The following is a 20487-nucleotide window of genomic DNA, read 5'->3' as shown; positions in this document are numbered from 1 at the left end:
TCTGGCTAACATTTATCCCCTCAATCAACGCCCCAAGCAACAGACTAACTGCTTCTCCATATCATTGCTGTTCGTGGGACATTGCTGTGAGCAAAGTGAGCCGTCATATTTACCTTGATAACAGAAATGTGCTAAAGAGTCATAGTGAGGCACTAGACGATTGTAAATCTTTCTTTCTGACTTCAAGCTCCCAGTAAAATTGCATAGTGCACTGCATCTCGTTCCTTAACTATAAAGAGTATTGGAATGAAATAGATCTACAACAGAGGACTGTGGCAAAAGTAAAAATGAAAAACTGACACAAAGAAAAAACCTGCAGCGTGAACAGATCAAAGGCTTTGTGTCACCTTCAGTGCTGTTTATTGATGCAAGATCAAAATTGGATCTGAAGACAAGAAAAGCCTTGTATCATGGAGCCCTTCCAGAATGCTGCAGTAAGTTAAACAATTGTACCTTTATGAGATGTTTGTTGATCCATTTTGTGAATGTCTTTTTCTGCACTCTGTCACGCTCATCTGTAAAAAAAGAAAAAAGAAAATGAGTTACTTTCTCCCCCAATTTTAAATCGCTCCATTTAAAAAACATTAAAAAAGAATAAGTTTTCTCTGTGATATTTTCACCATGATAATCTGTTGTAACCAGCACAATCTATGCAATGAAATTCTTCAACGTTACCATCAATATCATCTAATGATTGGCCAACAGGTAGCGTACTTTACCAGTGTTGAGGCTGGACCTCTGCCGCTCCTTTCCCTTAAGGGTATCAAGTTAAAATTGCAATTGTGCTCAGATGTAACTCTTGTCTCTGAATAGGAGATAAATTCATTCCTACTCCATGTTGTTGCTTCATATAATCCACTCAAATAGCTATTCTCAATCAACTCAAAATGTTAGTTTCAAAAACACTAAATAATTTTCTAAAATAGGGGAATTTTCTTGTATTTTAAGTCTTGCCACAATACTGCACCAGATACTGTGTACCACATTTAACAAGAGAACCGGTCATATTTTAACGTACAAAAAAAATTAGGGCGGGGAAATGTGGGTCTCCAATAAATGTTAATGACTATTCCCAACATTAATGCAGTAACTTATTTTCATAAACATAATGATTTGGCATTAATTAAGAATTTCACACCGAGGACAAAGATAGCTGGTATGTGAAGTGGTAAAGTATCCCACCAGTGCAGTTGGGGTATTCTTGAGAGGTTGGGGTTGAGGCACAATATTAAGACAGAATAGAAGAAGCTTTGCTTTGCATCGAACTGTGCTATAGCGGACATGGGTGTGCTTTCTATTCCCAACACAAACATTTCTCACTCTGAGAACAAAAGGTCACACACAAAAAAAATTTGGAAAAGAAAATGTGATGACGATCAACAGAATGAGAAAGAAAAACCTCTGCTACCACAAGCGTTCTACTCAAGAGCTGGTAAGGATGCCATACAAACCAGAAAATTGTCTTAGTTCCTTCACCAGCCTGTAGCTCATATAAGCAAACACTACATTTGTATGAAAAACATATATTTTTTAATTTGCCCACTTATCCCAGGACAGCCATCCTCTCACTCAGGACCACCATCTTTAGTACATTTCAAAGTTAGCAGGAATATGATGGTCCATTTGCTCGCCTTAGCTGCCAGCACTTAATCCACTGCTGTTCATAGCCAATGCTAGGTTAATGCATCCTTATATATCCAGCCTAAAAATCCAGCAAAATGGTAAGCTTGATCAAGAAGCAAGTCACTGTATAGTGTTTTTTTTCTGTTTTATAGCCTTCACATACAGGACTATTTTTAAAAAAAAATTGTGGGAGCCAGTATAGGTCATAATCTAGAATTATATCTGCATAGAACTTCTCAATGGGCTTAATATTCTTGTTTTTAAATGAAAATGGTAAGTAAAACACTTTTTATTTTGTGAGTTAAAACACACCCTATTCTTAAGCCAATTTTCTTTTAGGAAAAGGAATGGACTATTGGATACAACAAGAACATCCTTTTTTAAAAAAAAACAGATCAAAGGCTAAGCAATTCTTCTGCATTTGGCGCCCACGGCCTCGCAATTCTTGCACATTTGGCAGAAGATTCTCATGTGGAAGTGCAATTTCCCAAAATCCTGGCTCAGGACTGTGATCTCATATGTGTATGTACCGTGCTTGTAATTCCTGGCATTTCTCTTATGAGGCAACATCTCAGGTATGCATCTTGTGACAGACAATTTCACTTCTATCATCTATCTGATGTTGACTGTCAAACTTAATCATGATTTTACATCTTTTAATAAAGAATATTATTAACATCACAAAAGGAACATAACGAAAGGCTAAAGACATGGTTAAACCAACATGGTATTTTAAAGTTAAAACACAGAGAATGCAGAATAATAGCACAGCTTGCTGGCACTCACTGTACTGGGCCACAGGGTGGTTGCAGGCATGCTAAAAATCACAATTCCATAACTTCGCCCATTTCACAAGTGGTAACTGAGCATTTCCTCACGTGATGGGAGGGAAAACATTTTTTTTTTAAAAAAGTGCAAGTCACCTATAGTTCCCACCATACACCTTCTAATGCCCAGCCTAGCAACAACCTCAGCAGAAACCTCAGAACAAGTTTTATGTCTATCTTCTGGGCTAGAAAATGGTTAATGGAAATCTGAAAAGTGGGGAAGAAATAAATAAATTCAAAAATTGAGGGAAGGGAGGAACGAAGGGGAAAGAGAAACTGAAATCAGAACCATCTTTAGTACAGTTATTATATATGAATTTAAAAAGAGATACTGATACTGAGCTGGTCAATGAATTCAATTCCAAATGATAATTTTTTTGATTTTATAAAGAAAGAGTTCCCATTTGTTGGATTAACAGATAGAATATGCGTCTGCCTATTTCCAATGATGAGGTAAGACTGACTGCAAGAGCTGCATTCATGTAAAAAAGATGCTGCCAGCCACATTAACACGGTTTAACCCTAAAAAGTATACTGCAAAGCATTTTCTGTAGAAACAATTCAAAAGATAACTGCAATTTATCTTTTCACAAAAAGCAACAAGGAAACTTTCCCTCATGACAAACTAAAGTCAGAAATGAAATATTTTTACAGTAAAATTTGAATTTAATTATATTTCTATATGTAATGCAGAATACTAAAATGAACAATGCTACATTGTACAAGACTATTTTATTACTAGTCTTTTACAACCAGTTCAGATATGTCACCATTTTGTATGCCAGTTTCAGTAATGTCAACCCACCCACTTCAACTAGTGAAATTACTGCAATATAAATTAGACAGATATTACTAGTCTTTTACAACCAGTCTCAGACTGCGTACTGCAATACACAACTCACATAATTGTTACAGCGATGGCCGCGCTTTATTCCAGGACACACAGCTCAATGACAAAAGCGATACACTCAAGCTTCAACACATGTGCAGAGCTCCACTCGTCCCCCACTCCGCTCCCCACTCCCCCACCCCCCCCCCCCCCCACCCCCCATCACCATGGATTCATTTTAACGTAACAAGAGAATGGTTGGGCCAGCATTGTTCTCAGTGTTAAAAGCAAATTGATCAAGTTCCCAGTAAATATAACAGACTGCCTGGGCACCTTCAAAATGTGGCTTTGCACTGGCCTGGAGTTACACTACACCTGGTGAGAAGCCCAAGCACTGAGATTACCAACCAGATTAATCTCACAACTTTCACTTTATTGCTTGCATGTCAGATCGCCAACTGCTACTTTCAGGTCACTGTACACCCCCTGCATTGATATAGAAGTGGCAGCCTTAAATATAGGAGACAAATAAATGCAGCAACTTAATCAGCGTCCTAAATTTAATATCTCAGTAAAATGCTGTGTTATGAAACTTTGAAGATGCATCATCTTAATCCGAAAATTAACAAGCACAAAATTTTGAGCAAAGATGAGTTTACCATATTTTCAGTTAAAATTCTTTTGGTTCACTGGAACACCAATGCACAGTCCCAATGATGGACCGCTCCAATAGATTCCCAATTTCAGTTGTACAATTAATGGAAGATCCTCAGTGGGGAATAGACCTGACTTCTCAGGGAAAGGGGAAACAATGTACAAGAATTATCGCTGAGTGGTATCTACAGAGGGCTAGGACCTCTTGCCTACAGTTGGTGTACTCATTGGAAAGCAGAATGGGGAAAAAAGATGTGGTCATACATGTTTTCTTTTTAAATTATGTTTGTATTTACATATTATCAACCTAAAAAATGTATTATCCACCTGGTATAGTTAAAATTATGAAACAATTCCTAATCTATCAGTAGTGATTATGGCACATGGTCTTGGCCTTTAAATAAAGAAAGACTTGCATTTATATAGCGCCTTTCACAACCTCAGGACGTCCCAAAGTGCTTTAGAGTCAATGAAGTACTTTTGAAGCATAGTCACTGCTGTAATGTAGGAAACGTAGCAGCCAATTTGCACTCAGCAAGGTCCCACAAACAACAATGTGATAATGACTAGATAATCTGTTTTAATGATGTTGGTTGAGGGATAAATATTGGCCAGGACACTGGGGAGAACTCCCCATCTCTTCTTCATAATAGTGCCATGGTATCTTTTACGTCCATCTGAAAGACGGCAGCTCCGACAATGCAGTGTTCCCTCAGTACTGCACTGGGGTGTCAGCCTAGATTTTGTGCCGTTTCTGGAGTGGGGCTTGAACCCACAGCCTTCTGACTCAGAGGCGAGAGACCTACCACTGAGCTACAGCTGACACCTTTAGTTAAGGCAACAGCATGCAATAGCTGAGATAGGCAGTTTAACACCATACAATCTCAGTCACTTTCTCTGTTATTGTATGTAAAAAGCCTTTGGAGAATTGAGATCACCTGTACAACCCACAGTTTATATATAAAATAAAGGGAGTGGCACAGTGACTACAGTTTGATTTTTACACAGTCAAGTTAATACTATGCTGCTGCATGTTCTTCCTACCCAAATTTACTGATGGTTTGGCCTCAACTTGTACTATGGTTTAGCCCCACCCACAGGTAAGGCTTCTGAAGCTTGCAATTCCAGTCTTGCCATAAGTATGCTCAGCATAAAGTAATTGCCAACACTAGATAAATTTATACACCATCATTTAAAATACCCTGGAATACTCAGGAATTTACACCAATTTCTATAGTGTTGTGCTATTCAATATCTTCTCATACTGTCAACCATGATAATTAATCTGCTATTTGGCATTACCAAGAAAATGTTAAACTGATAAGTGCATTGAAAACAAAATAATACACAAAGATCAGTGTCAAAAATAAATTAGATACAAGTATGATTTTTAAAAAAATAATTACACACAGGCCCAACATTGATTTTAGTTAAAAAGAACAGTTCCCTCATTGGGATTGTTTCCCTCTAGCATCATATCCTATCTAAGAAGGTAGGCGGGTATTTAACTAAAGCTGCTGTGTAACTGGCAAGTGGTTCAAAAAAACCCAGAACCATTCATTTTAAACTTCCCATCTATGAAATTCCCATCTATCAATCACAAGCTGCCAGATGATATGAGGAATTCACTGCCTGTTTTAGAGAAATTGCAGACCCAAAATATGACACCGAATCACGTGAGGAAATATAAGGAAATATTAGGTCAGGTGACCAAAAGCTTGGTCAAAGAGGTAGGTTTTAAGGAGCGTTTTATAGGAGGAGAGGCGGAGAGATTTAGGGAGGGAATTCCAGAGCTTAGGGTCTAGGTAGCTAAAGGCACAGCTGCCAATGGTGGAACGAAGAAAATTGGGGATGCGCTAGAGGCCAGAATTGAAGGAGCAGAGATCCTGGAAGGTTGTAGGGCTGGAGGAGGTTACAAAGATTGGGAGGGGCGAGGTCATGGTGGGATTTAAAAATAAGGATGAACTACTTACTGATGCCACTGCAAAGATAATGTTTCCATTTGACAATTGCTAAACTATTCAAGACTTACAATGGTATACATTAATGGTTTTTCCAGCATGAATTAAAGAAAACCAACAGACTCAAGTGCAGTATTACTGTAACTACAGTAGAAACAGAATTAAACCATCATACTGACCCATGCAGCACATCAAGGAGACCAGGCTTGCATTTAGCTCTCTGTCATTACTGTAGAGGCCCCACATCTTACCAGCACGCTTTGCTGACATTATGCTTCGTGTTCGTCTTGCAAGCTTGAGGCTTTAAAGCAACAGAATGCAGTTATGATGTAATGAGCCAAGAGTGTGATATACGAGGTCATGAACCTCCCACTTCCTGAAAGCTTTAATAAGGATTTCTCCCACTCCTCTTCTGATTAAATCACCTTGAAAAACTCTGCAAACTGCCAAACTCAGAAGGAACCCACGTGAAACGGAACGTCAATTGTGTCTGTTGGAGTCATTGAACATTAAAACTTTGAATCCAAAGAATTGAAACAAAAAATTCTATGGATTTATTCAGAGACCAGTTGAAATTATAGCAGCAGAGGTGAATAAGAAAAGATTAAGTCTCTTAGTAAAGGGTAACAAAATGCTGCTTGTAGTTGTACATTCCTACAGTTATTGCACTGTCTTACAAATTCGAGCCAGGCTTGTTTCACAGTCGTCCAGTTGCCAAAAAATTGCAGTCAAATTAAAAACTCAAAAGGAAGAGCTGATGCATCTGGGTTCTTCTCCAGTAATTAATTTTCCAGTGACCCACATTACTGAGCTGAATCAGACACGCACAAGGTACTTGAATGTACACAGGCTGCAACCATTTCCCTTTTCTCTTGCTTCGTACTGATAACACAGACATAAACTGCTCAGGGCTATAAATACCTTTCCCAGCTTGTGTATTAGGCAGCGAGCCTTTACTGCCTTTAATCTGGTATGGCTACAAATTTCTAACTTCTCTGCTGTATTCACCTGCTATTGCTGCAGTATCTGTGCTGCACTGCTTCAAGTACACTGCTCAGATCAACCTCCTTAAAACATGGCAGTCTAACGTCATTTCCTCAAAGCTGAAAGTGATTCATAGAAATACAGTAGCAGCTAATCGTCATTTAAACACGAATAAAAGGAGCCTGGTGCTGTCACCTAAAAACATGCTGCTACTAGAAATTAGGACCACAGGGGATATTTCTCCCCATCTTCCATAAGCTGTTGCTTTTTCAATGACATTAAGGTGGTAAGCTATCATTCTAGTTCACAAAAAGTTTTTTTTTAAAATCAATTGAAAAGTACCTTTTTCTAAAAAAAAGCCATTATTTTGAATATTTGACAATTTCCACTACCGTAGGATCACAGGATCTAAAAAGGCCACTGCAGTCCATCTGGCAAGTCTTAAAATAAAAAAACACATGCTGCACTTGACATCCAAAATCCTTCAAATCGCTTCTTTTACCTAAAAAATGAACCAATTCTTCGTTTAATTTCCAAACATTTATCTACCTCTAATAGCTCCACGGGCAATCTTTTTTACACATTTGCCATCCTCTGCGTGTAGCTAAACCTAGACTATCTATAACCGGAGGAATGATTCATGCTCAGAAGAGGAAAGGTTTATGATAATGTCAAACAGTTTATTAGGATTCAGTTCATCTACACCCCTTAAAACTGTGAAAATTTCAATAAGGTCTTCCCTGGGCTGCCTTTTTTCCCCCCAGTGTAAACACTTTCAGACTCATAGCTCAGGTCCCCCAATCCCCAGGGTCAGATTAATTGCCCACCTCCAATGCAAGGATGCATTGTAATATGTTGACCAGAAATGTACACAGTACTTCAGGTAGGGCTGAACCAGTGATTACTACTTTTCTCCCTTCCCCTCCACCCCCTAGCCCCAAACATTCCTCATTCTATCCCTCTGGTTATACACACTAAAATCTCGACTGCATTCTTTATTGTTGCATCACATAGTGCTGATAGTCACCTTCCATACCCCTCTTCTGTGCTGTGGCCTGTAGTTTACTATTTCAACTTACATTCCCACTGGTTGGTCCCCTTCTGGTCAGTCTCCTCACCTTGCATTTGTTCATATCAAGCAAAATCTGTAACTTGTCAGATCAACTCCCCAATCTGTCCAGAACCCTCAATATTCAATCTGTTTGCTTCCAATCCCCTGCCCCAACCACCCCCTCCCACCACCACCCCAGCCAGTTTTCCATATTTGGCAAATTTGGACAACCTCATTTGTGTTCTCACTTCCAAATTATTGATATGTAATGTAAACAATAATGGCCCTAGAACGAGTGCCTGAGGTGCCATGTTAAACACCCTTTCTCACTCTGATGAAGCACCATATACAACTATTCTTTGCTTCCTCTGATTAAACCAATGTCTGATCCACTCAGGACTTTCTCCCTGCCATACCCCATTCTGTGCCTTTCCATCTTGTGGGCCTATCATACTGCCAAAAGCTTTGCTAAAATCTATCCAGGTAAATTGAAGAATCAATCAATTTACCTAATGGGTAGATTTTTGACCATTAATCCCCCATTAGTGTTAACCCCCAGACAGACTGGAGAAGCTGGGGTACTTCTCCTTGGAACAGAGATGGTTGCGAGGAGATTTGATAGAGATATTCAAAATCATGAAGGGTCTAGATAGAGTAGGTACAGAGAAACTGTTCCCATTGGCGGAAGGGTCAAGAACCAGAGGACATAGATTTAGGGTGATTGGCAAAAGAACCAAAGGTGACATGAGGAAAAACTTTTTTACACAGCGAGTGGTTAGGATCTGGAATGCACTGCCCGAGGGGGTGGTGGCGGCAGATTCAATCATGGCCTTCAAAAGGGAACTGGATAAGTACTTGAAAGGAAAAAAATTGCAGGGTTACGGGGAAAGGGTGGAGGAGTGGGACTAGCTGGATTGCTCTTGCATAGAGCTGGCACGGACTCAATGGGCCGAATGGCCTCCTTCTGTGCTGTAACCATTCTATGATTTCTATGATTTTAACAAAGCAAAGAATTGGCCTCCGGCATGATCTCCCTCTCAAAAGATTATGGTAACTACCTCATTTCATAATTCTCTAGGTGTCCCATTATTCTTTCAGGATGCTCTTCAATGTTTGATGTATCACAAATGCCAGTCTCACTGGCCTGTAGTTCCCGGAATTATCTTTGTTCCCCTTTTTGTTTTATAAACTTGCGTTACAATCACTGGACCAACTTCATCAGCAACTTCCTTCAACTTAGGACTAAATTTAATATGAAACATAAAAGCTAATTCCATTTTACTTTAAGACCCAATCAAAGGCACTTTTATAAATTAAAAAAACCTTTTCTAAAATTATTTATCTATCCTACCCAAAACAATAAGTGCCTGACTCGGCTGTCATTTTCCCATCCTCTCTGCTCAGTACCTCCACTGTTCAGGCTAGCTAATATTTGGCAGGCACCATGCAAAGAATCAGATGCAATCTGCATCCCACCATCCCACTGCATTGCTTCCTTATCATGCTATTTATTTTTAAAATGGCATTTATATTCTGCAGAGTTCTTCATTCTAGATTTATAAAGATAATTGCTTTTTTCCACTAAGTCAAAAATTTACAATCAAGGCAAAGGAGACAGACCTGTTTTGTATAGTAGGATAGTATGAGAAAATGCACATTGCATTGAATTTATAGCACAGAAACAGGCCATTCAGCCCAACTGGTCTGTGCCAGTGTTTGTGCTCCACGCAAGCCTCCTCCCACCCTCCCTGCATATCCTTCTATTCCTTTTTCGGTCATGAACTTATCTAGATTCCCCTTAAAATGTAAAATTTTAATTCAGACATTCCTGGATATTATTCAGAAATGTTATCACAATTGTCAGTATTAAAACCAACAATCTGATGAGACATGCCAAATTTCTGATTGGTACAAGATAATTTCCAGAAGGCTCAACAGCGGTACTACTTCTTCATGCTGGTAAATTAAAAATGTTATTGTACATAAAACAGACAAAAGTTAAAAACACAATGCATAATTCTTCAAGCTGCTACAGCACCAGTTTAACCCTCCAAGAAACATAGCAATTAAGTTATATTATTTAATCCAGCTTCAATTGAACATTCATCGAAGTACACTTTTCTTGTCCTCTTGTAACATTCAGCGCAAAATAATTGGCTTCAAATTTAACTGAGTAGGAATAATCTATCAATCAATAGGAAACAATTCAAGATATTGCTTTGTGGTTCACTCACAATCTACTTGTTTTCCAGGAAGCAAAGGTTGAAAGCAAAAGGGGATTTCCTATAACAGACAACAGGCAACAAACTGCCTGTCATTGTCACAGTCATTGTCCATGATGCAGGAAAAACATTGCTAAAATAGCAACTTTTGCTTTTCTTTTGCGATTATTGATATAGTATTATTGGCTATGAGATAAAACTGCTATGGGGTACCTTAGAGAAATCCAAAGTGAAGAATAGAATGAGTTCAACCTAAATAGAAATCCCTCGTATTTATAAGTTTGAGTATTTTCAAATCCCACTGAAATTTTAATCAATTGATTCTGTTTTTAGGGTAACTCCTATTTTTAATCCCCTCCTCCCTCAAGCTATGCACCAATTGCGGCTATAACAGTTGATCAACATGCTTCCCAGCCCCAGCCAATGCTTCTCTACTGGGGGAACTGCTGGAGAACAGCTTGGAATAAACTTTACTCTGATATTCCCTTCCTGTTGGGATTAATTGTGGCCAGAACCCTGGAACTCACTCACCACCTGCACAGTAGTAATGCAGCCAAGATTGGATTTCAGTACTGATTAACACTCAAACCTGTATCTCCCAATATTAATTGGTGGTCTAAGAGGACACATCTGACTTCACTTTCATTTTTATCCTCAGTCCGTTGGAGGCTAAATCAGAATGATTGCAACAGATGGTGCCCTTTGGAGAGTGTGGGATGGGACCACTTAAGGATCAGTGTTCCATCTCTCCTCAAGCAAAGACAAGTGACACTCACCATTTGAGTAAACCAAAATACAAGTCTCAGTCACAATTGTGATCATAACTCATGTCTCCCAAATCTTCTATTGCAGCTATCAGACTACCCAGCTCATTATACCAATGAGTAAGAGTCAAAGACAAAATGGGAGTTAATGTGGATACACAAAGTATGTGAAGATGACAATTTTCCTGCTTTTCCATCATCATTATGAACCTAATCATCCTTTACACTAGTACCCACCAAGCAAAAAAAAATACCTTGCTTAAATCAATTTCAGTGGAGTTGCATTAAAAAGTGTTGTGTAATGTTACTAGAAGACTAAGTTTTGAGTCCTGAGCTTCTCATTCCTTGAACTTGCTTGTCTCAACTCTACTGGTTTATATGCTCTGTGGTGCTGCTAGTTAACTATTTTGGAGAAATGGACCAATTTGCATCACTTGGTTTCTCCCTGCAGATAGAATACTGACAGCAGAATTTGCAACGCCCATAGTCTAGACTGCACCATAATCCCCGCTGAAGAGGATATATTCGACAGAGCAGTCTCCAAGGAGTGTCGAATGACAGAACAAGGTATCTTTGTTCTGTTCCACAAAAATTAACAATTCTTTTTGATCACTTTCTAATGGTTTCAAAAGGCTTCAATTTCCAAACCTGCTAAGAGTTTCATTTTCCAGAAATTTGTTTTAGTATATGGAACACCACCAAATATTCAAGTATCACAAAAATGATCTGTAGTGTAAAATCACTAAAGTTTGGCAAAGAAACCTCCTGCTGATTACCACCTACTGTCCTCCCTCAGCTGATGAATCAGTCCTCCTCCATGTTGAACACCACTTGGAGGAAGTACTGAGGGTAGCAAGGGCAGAGAATGTACTCTGAGTGGGAGACTTCAATGTCCATCACCAAGAATGGCTCGGTAGCACCACTACTGACCGAGCTGGCCGAGTCCTGAAGGACATAGCTGCCAGACTGCGCCTGCGGCAGGTGGTGAGCGAACCAACATGAGGGAAAACTTACTTGACCTCGTCCTCACCAATCTACCTGTCGCAAATGCATCTGTCCGTGACAGTATTGGTAGGAGTGACCATCGCACAGTCCTCGTGGAGACGAAGTCCCGTCTTCGCACTGAGGATACCATCCAACGTGTTGTGTGGCACTACCACCGTGCTAAATGGGATAGATTCAGAACAGATCTAGCAGCTCAAAACTGGGCATCCAGGAGGTGCTGTGGGCCATCAGCAGCAGCAGAATTGTATTCCAGCACATTCTGGAACCTCATGGCCTGGCATATTCCTCACTCCACCATTACCAACAAGCCAGGGGATCAACCCTGGTTCAATGAGGAGTGTAGAAGAGCATGCCAGGAGCAGAACCAGGCATACCTAAAAATGAGGTGCCAACCTGGTGAAGCTACAACTCAGGGCTACATGCATGCTAAACAGCGGAAGCAACATGCTATAGACAGAGCGAAGCGATTCCACAACCAACGGATCAGATCAAAGCTCTGCAGTCCTGCCACATCCAGTTGTGAATGGCGGTGGACAGTTAAACAACTAACGAGAGGAGGAGGCTCTGTAAACATCCCCATCCTCAATGATGGCGGAGTCCAGCACGTGAGTGCAAAAGACAAGGCTAAAGCGTTTGCAACCATCTTTAGCTAGAAGTGCCGAGTGGATGATCCATCTTGGCCTTCTCCCGATATCCCCACCATCACAGAAGCCAGTCTTCAGCCAATTCGATTCACTCCACATGATATCAAGAAGCGGCTGAGTGCACTGGATACAGCAAAGGCTATGGGCCCCGACAACATCCCGGCTGTAATGCTGAAGACTTGTGCTCCAGAACTAGCTGCGCATATAGCCAAGCTGTTCCAGTACAGTGACAACACTGGCATCCACCCGACAGTGTGGAAAATTGCCCAGGTATGTCCTGTCCACAAAAAGCAGGGCAAATCCAACCCGGTCAATTACTGCCTCATCAGTCTACTCTCAATCATCAGCAAAGTGATAAAAGGTGTCGTCAACAGTGCCATCAAGCGGCACTTACTCACCAATGACCTGCTCACCGATGCTCAGTTTGGGTTCTGCCAGGACCACTCGGCTCCAGACCTCATTACAGCCTTGGTCCAAACATGGACAAAAGAGTTGAATTCCAGAGGTGAGGTGACAGTGACTGCCCTTGACATCAAGGCAGCATTTGACCAAATGTGGCACCAAGGAGCCCCAGTAAAATTGAAGTCAATGGGAATCAGGGGGAAAACTCTCCAGTGGCTGGAGTCATACCTAGCACAAAGGAAGATGGTAGTGTTGTTGGAGGCCAATCATCTCAGCCCCAGGACATTGCTGCAGGAGTTCCTCAGGGCAGTGTCCTAGGCCCAACCATCTTCAGCTGCTTCATTAATGACCTTCCTTCCATCATAAGTGAGAAATGGGGATGTTCGCTGATGATTGCACAGTGTTCAGTTCCATTCGCAACCCCTCAAATAATGAAGCAATCCGAGCCCGCATGCAGCAAGACCTGGACAACATCCAGGCTTGGGCTCATAAGTGGCAAGTAACATTCGTGCCAGACAATGACCATCTCCAACAAGAGAGAGCCTAACCAGCTCCCCTTGACATTCAATGGCATTACCATCACCAAATCCCCCATCATCAACATCCTGGGGGTCACCATTGACCAGAAACTTAACTGGAACAGCCACATAAATACTGTGGCTACAAGAGCAGGTCAGAGGCTGGGTATTCTGCAGTGAGTGACTCACCTCCTGACTTCCCAAAGTCTTTCCACCATCTACAAGGCACAAATCAGGAGTGTGATGGAATACTCTCCACTTGCCTGGATGAGTGCAGCTCCAACAACACTCAAGAAGCTCGATACCATCCAAGATAAAGCAGCCCGTTTGATTGACACCCCATCCACCACCCTAAACATTCACTCCCTTCACCACCGGCGCACAGTGGCTGCAGTGTGTACCATCCACAGGATGCACTGCAGCAACTCGCCAAGGTTTCTTCGACAGCACCTCCCAAACCCGCGACCTCTACCACCTAGAAGGACAAGAGCAGCAGGCACATGGGAATACCACCATCTGCACGTTCCCCTCCAAGTCACACACCATCCCGACCTGGAAATATATCGTCGTTCCTTCATCGTCGCTGGGTCAAAATCCTGGAACTCCATTCCTAACAGCACTGTGGGAGAACCTTCACCACACGGACTGCAGTGGTTCAAGAAGGCGGCTCACCACCACCTTCTCAAGGGCAATTAGGGATGGGCAATAAATGCTTGCCTCGCCAGCGACACCCACATCCCATGAATGAATAAAAAAAAGGTATTAGCTTTCAGGTTTACTGATTTTGGCAGTGTATCAATTGATACCACTATAAATCCAGAATGCTTCAGTTTCAGTTGTGTGCATTTAATTCAGTTTTCTCACATCCTTGGGCTCAGTTACTCCGACAAGCCGTTCTTCCAAATGACATCAGAAGTACCGATTTTAAAAAAAGTTAACTAACGAAGAAAAAAAAAATGGGGAAAAGGACAATTTTGAACACAGTTCTTTCCAAGTGGTCACTTTTCAGAATGAATTCTTTTTAGCACTAACTTTGCTTTAGTCAACAATGTTAGCAACTGGATTGCATCCGAATTATCTTAAATGGGTTAAACAATATTTAAGAAAACAATATAATTATCTTGAAAAACTATTAAGGATGAGCAATAGATCTGAATTTTAAATCATTTTTCATTCCACCAAAGTGAAATTCCTCCTGTTGATCATTTTAATAAAAAATTCAGTGATTTTCTAATCTGTACTCGCACTGATTTTTTTTTTGAGTAAAATTGACGGGAGGATTTTCATCTTTTTAACAATTAGTCCTAATCTGTTGCACAAAAAAATGCTACTTTAAACCAGCCAGTTACATTAAACAGGGTAACGTCCCACTACTGCAACCCCATCCCAAAAGGGAGAGGAAATATTGGGCACTTTTATTCATCTCAATTCACAATTAGTAATTCACAGTTAAGGGCTGAAACACCTTATGATGCTGAATATGGTGAAGCAAACATTGTGCAGGCAAGATTAAAAGTTTATTTGAAAGATTCAACTCTCGCTCCAGGCTGAATCATGACCAGGTGGAGAATACTCACCTTCTCTGCCTGGGTTACGACTGTGGAAGTACCAGACACTAGCAATGCTGAGAAAATGCCCAACAACAAAGAGTACAGGCCCTAGATAGGAAGAGCTGGGTACTGGCATTTCTCCTCCAACACTCCTCCTATGAAACTAGGAACTGGCTGCAATAAATTCCTTTCTGCTGATGTTGCTGTTGTACCACTTAACACAAGAGAAACTTTTCAGCTCTTCAAGTGAATAACCACGGAGGCTTCCTGTGCGCACAGACATCCGGTGCTTTAGCAGTTTATGAAAAAATAACTTTTTAAAAAAAGGTTATGCAGTTTTTGTTTAACTCGAATACAGGCCCAGTCTCAATGCATCCTTGCAAGTTTACTCAGAGCAGAGGCACTTTGTTTTTACTTGCTGCTGTAGTCAGCAGCTGACGTATTGGTGCTAACAAATTTCAGGCACTCTAGATTAGGTCATAATCCAAATTTTCCATTCTGTTCTTACCAGCACTGCTGGGAGGTTAATTATCCACTAGGAGAGCAACAAAGTTAAAAACTTGATGTCTAATATTGCTTATTTCCTTAAGTTTTGTGGTCTGATTCGCATTATGTTTTCAGTTGTGTTGTAATTAACTACTCTCATCATCCTTTCCCCTTGCAGCAGATAAAACAGAGTCAACAACAACTTGCATTTATATAGTGCTTGTAGCATAGAAAAATCCCATGGCACTTTGCAGAGGAACAAACAACAACTTTCATTTATATAGTGCCTTTAACATCGTAAAACGTCTCAAGACGCTCCACAGAAGCGTTATCAAAAAAAATTTGACACCGTCACATAAGGAGATATTAGGACAGGTGACTAAAAGCTTGGTCAAAGAAGTAGGTTTTAAGAAGTGTCTTAAAGGAGAGAGAGGTAGTGAGGCGGAGAGATTGAGGGAGGAAATTCCAGAACTTAGGGCCTGGGCAGCTGAAGGCACAGCCCCCAATGGTGGGATGATGGAACTTAGGGATGCGCAAGAGACCAGAATTGGAGGAGCGCAGAGATCTCGGAGGGTTGTAGGGCTTGAAGAGGTTACAGGGATAGGGAGGGGTGAGGCCATGGAGGGATTTGAACACAAGGATAAGAATTTTAAATTCAAGGCATTGTCAGACTGGAAGCCATTGTAGGTCAGCGAGCACAAAGGTGTTGGGTGAATGGGACAGTACGAGTTAGCATACTAGCAGCAGAGTTTTGGATGAGCTGAAGTTTACAGAGGGTGGGAGGCCAGCCAAGAGAGCACTGGAATAGTTGAGTCTGGAGGCAAGAAAGAATATGTGGAGAAACGTGTCAGGCCATGGTGGAAAGGTTGGGAGAGGTGACAAAAAGCTTGGTGTGAAAAGATTCGTTTTGAGCAGGTTTTTAAAAATGGAGAGAGAAGTGGAAGGTGGAAGGGTTTGGCAGGGGCGGGGGGGGGGGGGGGGGGGAGGGGTAGCGAGTAGGGCCAAGGCTGCTGATAGCTCTGTGGAGCAGAGGGAGGGCAGGTTGCGCAGTAGTTGAGTCAGAGGACTGAAAGATGCAGGAGAGGACATAAGGGATTTGAAGATAAGGATTGTAATTCAATGTCCTGACGGACAGGAAGCCAATCTAGCTCAATGAGTACTGGAATTATGGGCAAGTAGGACTTTGTGTGGGATAGGACATGTGCAGCAAAATTTTGGACAAATTGGAGTTTACAGAGGGTGGAGAATGAGAGGCCAGCTAGGAGGACATTGGAGAAATCCAAACTAGAGGTGACAAAATTGTGGATATGGGTTTTAGTATTGGTGGGGCTGAAGTAGGGGCAGAGACAGCTAATGTTGTGGAATTGGCAGTCTAGGTGAGAGATGGGATGTGATCTTTGAAGCTCAGCTCTCAGCCACCCTGATTTGCTTGCTCTGGTTCAGCCTGAGCAGATGGGTCATGAAGGGGGCGGTAGAGTTTAAGGCAGGAGTTGAAAATATCTGCCCAATGTTTAGTTGGAGGAATTTTCGACTCATCCACAACTATGTCAGACAGGTAGTCTGACAGCATAGAGGTGGTTATGGGGTTGAGTTGGATGTCATCAGCTAACATATAGAAGCAAACCCTGCACTCTCGACGATATCTCAGAGGGGCAGCATATCAGTGGTGAGGTAGTTGGACAGGACAGATGGGTTGAGGTTAGGTTCTTTGAAGAGGCGTTGATGGCAGTTTTGAAATGAATTGTACGGCAGCTGGGTAAAGGATGTAATTAATTATATCAGTTGACATGTGGGCTGAGAGGGGTAGTTGAGTGGTCAGAAGCGATGATAAACACTAAGTTGTTACAGCACTAGAAGTTACAGGTTGGCATTTGGAAGGATGACCTTGTGGCAAAAATTAAGCATTTTTGTCTAATTTCAGCTTGGTAGGGCCCCTTTAATTCAGTCACTGTACATAAGGAGTTAAAAGCCAACTGCAGTTAGATGCCAAGTCCCAGTCTAAATCAATACAAATGCTGTGAAGACTAAATATTCAGTTGTCTCCAGGTAGTTAGCTTGAGGGAGGAGCCAAAACATATATTTCAAACACAAAACAAATATACTGTGTGATTTGTTCAGCCACGTGTGTGGCTAGCAGCTCCTTTTGAATTTATTATATTGGACTGTTGAAATTAGGAAGTCAATGTGGATTAGGTCAGGTAGCCCCTGTAGTGGTAAGAATTCAAGAAAACAAGTACATATACAAAAGTTAATTTGAAAAGTAGATCAAAGAGATTGGGGATGTTCGCTGATGATTGCACAGTGTTAAGTTCCGTTCGCAACCCCTCAAATAATGAAGCAGTCCGAGCCCGCATGCAGCAGGACGTGGACAACATCCAGGCTTGGGCTCATAAGTGGCAAGTAACATTCGCACTAGACAAGTGCCAGGCAATGACCATCTCCAACAAGAGAGAGTCTAACCACCTCCCCTTGACATTCAACGGCATTACCATTGCCGAATCCCCCACCATCAACATCCTGGGAGTCACCATTGACCAGAAACTTAACTGGACCAGCCACATAAATACTGTGGCTACAAGAGCAGGTCAGAGGCTGGGTATTCTGCAGTGAGTGACTCACTTCCTGACTCCCCAAAGCCTTTCCACCATCTACAAGGCACAAGTCAGGAGTGTGATGGAATACTCTCCACTTGCTTGGATGAGTGCAGCTCCAACAACACTCAAGAAGCTCGACACCATCCAGGTTAAAGCAGCCCGCTTGATTGGCACCCCATCCACCACCCTAAACATTCACTCCCTTCACCACCGGTGCGGCTGCAGTGTGTACCATCCACAGGATGCACTGCAGCAACTCGCCAAGGCTTCTTCGACAGCACCTCCCAAACCCGCGACCTCTACCACCTAGAAGGACAAGAGCAGCAGGTACATGGGAACACCACCACCTGCACGTTCCCCTCCAAGTCACACACCATCCCGACTTGGAAATATATCGCCGTTCCATCATCGTCGCTGGGTCGAAATCCTGGAACTCCCTTCCTAACAGCACTGTGGGAGAACCTTCATCACACGGACTGCAGCGGTTCAAGAAGATGGCTCACCACCACCTTCTCAAGGGCAATTAGGGATGGGCAATAAATGCCGGCCTCGCCAGTGACGCCCACATCCCACGAACAAATAAAAAAAAAATATATTTTTTCCTTATCTGAGCAGCTAGCAACTTTTAGTCCAACATCAAATGTAACCATAAATTAGGTGGCTGTTATTTCTTGAAAATGTGAGAGAAGGATCCTGTGGAGGTACAACATAGAACCAATAGCTAAAGCAAATCTAAAGAAATGAAACCTGTAAATTACAGACACCTTAGGGACTGGCATCAACTGTCCTTTTTTTTGCAAGTGACCTTATTTTCAAAATGGTCATTGTATGTTCTGTAAAAATTTTTAGTAGAATGGGAAGTTCTTTACCCAGCATCCATAGTGGCAGAGAAACCGCTCTATCCCTGGTATAGAGCCGTGCAAGCATTGAACTCAGTGTGCGCTGTACGCTCGTTACCAATTCGCCAAACAGTGTAAACAATCTTATTATTTACCCTGTCAAAATCTTCCATAATTTCAATTAGATCCCCTAAACCTTCTCTGTTCCAGTGAAGAATGCTCCTATTTTTAACCTTTTCTTCATAACTATAACCTCTCATTCCTGGTATCATTCTAGTAACATCCATCCTATAATTGGATGCTTAGAACTGCATACATTTCAGAGATGATATAGCTCATCCACTTTATATTTGAGAGAGGAGGGAAAAACTCAAGTTTGGCCCACAGTTGACTTGCAGGGGTGATCTATACATACATCAATACTGAGTACATTTCTTGAAATGTTACTTGTAAGAGTTTTATCATAACACCACTTTACAGTTGCAACAAAAGCAGAACCACATCTTCTGGCAAAATCTATATAACTATGAACTGTTTCATATGAAATTTCAGATCAGCCAATATATTGTGAAGTTAAATTGAAACTCTATTAGCTGCCTTCTGAAAATAATTCTTGCATCTTTATGTGGGGGACATGGGAATACACAAATTTATGTAGAGGTGGTTATGGGTTTCGGGGATGGGAAACAGACAGCCAAACGTTTCTCCATAGGGCTGTCAATTGCCTAGATTTACAAGTTCAATTTTCTGAGCTGTCAATGCATTGGTAGATGCAGTCTCATATCAATACTATGTTATTTGTTTGAGGACAGCCAAGCTATTTGATATGCAAGGCGAGTGTCAAAAGCAACAGAAACCTATCAAATTTCATAAATCTACATGTCACACTTCATCCACTTGAAAAGTAAAATTAATTATTAATTTATGTCAGAAGACTGCTTTGATCTATAGTATTAAAAGCCTGCTTGTAGTACACATGCTGCTGTCTTTCTCTGCTGCTTTAACCATGTTTCCATGGTGTAATAGTAAGACGGGGCTCCATGGAACCTAAACAGACCATTTGGTTCAAAGTCTCAGTTAAAAGACTCTGAGAAGAAGTCTAAGATTTTGAACACTTTATTTTCAAGATCATTTAAAGTACCGTGTATGTCAAGCATTGTATTTCTGATTATCTGCTGTATTCCTTTTGCTTTGGTGTATTTATAAATCTTCAAAAATTTGATTACTAATTTTAGCCTGAACAATATGTTTTAACAACATGGCCTTTTTTTATTTTTGGAGTGGACAGGAGTGCATGGTTGACAGCCCAAGTAACCTCCAATGCAAAGTATTACATAATAAAGGCAACAGTTAAATATATAACATATTACACCTATACAAGGCAAACGTAAGATTGTTTGTTTCAGATCATAGGAGGCTCAGGTCTGCCCATATGAGCTGCATTTTGCTATGAACATGAAGAGTTGGGAGAGAGCGCAAATTGTAATACTAATGTTTTATTGACAGGGATTTAAGGGCTTGTGGCAAGAAATTG

General features: G+C 41.2%; 1 protein-coding gene across 16 annotated transcripts in view; it reads right to left on the bottom strand.

Annotated features, from left to right (window-relative positions):
• Positions 1-20487, bottom strand: part of macf1a (microtubule actin crosslinking factor 1a) — a 523722-nt gene that overhangs the window by 322772 nt on the left and 180463 nt on the right. For 15 of the 16 annotated variants that reach the window (XM_068006497.1, XM_068006495.1, XM_068006501.1 and 12 more), the window contains one exon: positions 454-515. In XM_068006497.1, coding sequence (XP_067862598.1) covers positions 454-515 — 62 coding nt within the window. Of the gene's footprint in view, positions 1-453; positions 516-6073; positions 6173-20487 lie in introns of those variants that run through there. The other variant, XM_068006498.1, reaches the window with a different exon arrangement.

The sequence above is a fragment of the Heptranchias perlo genome, chromosome 26, assembly GCF_035084215.1.
Source record: "Heptranchias perlo isolate sHepPer1 chromosome 26, sHepPer1.hap1, whole genome shotgun sequence".
In the NCBI taxonomy this organism is placed as follows: domain Eukaryota; kingdom Metazoa; phylum Chordata; class Chondrichthyes; order Hexanchiformes; family Hexanchidae; genus Heptranchias; species Heptranchias perlo.
Note: the sequence above shows the minus strand (reverse complement) of the source record. Positions and strands in the feature narration are given on the sequence as shown.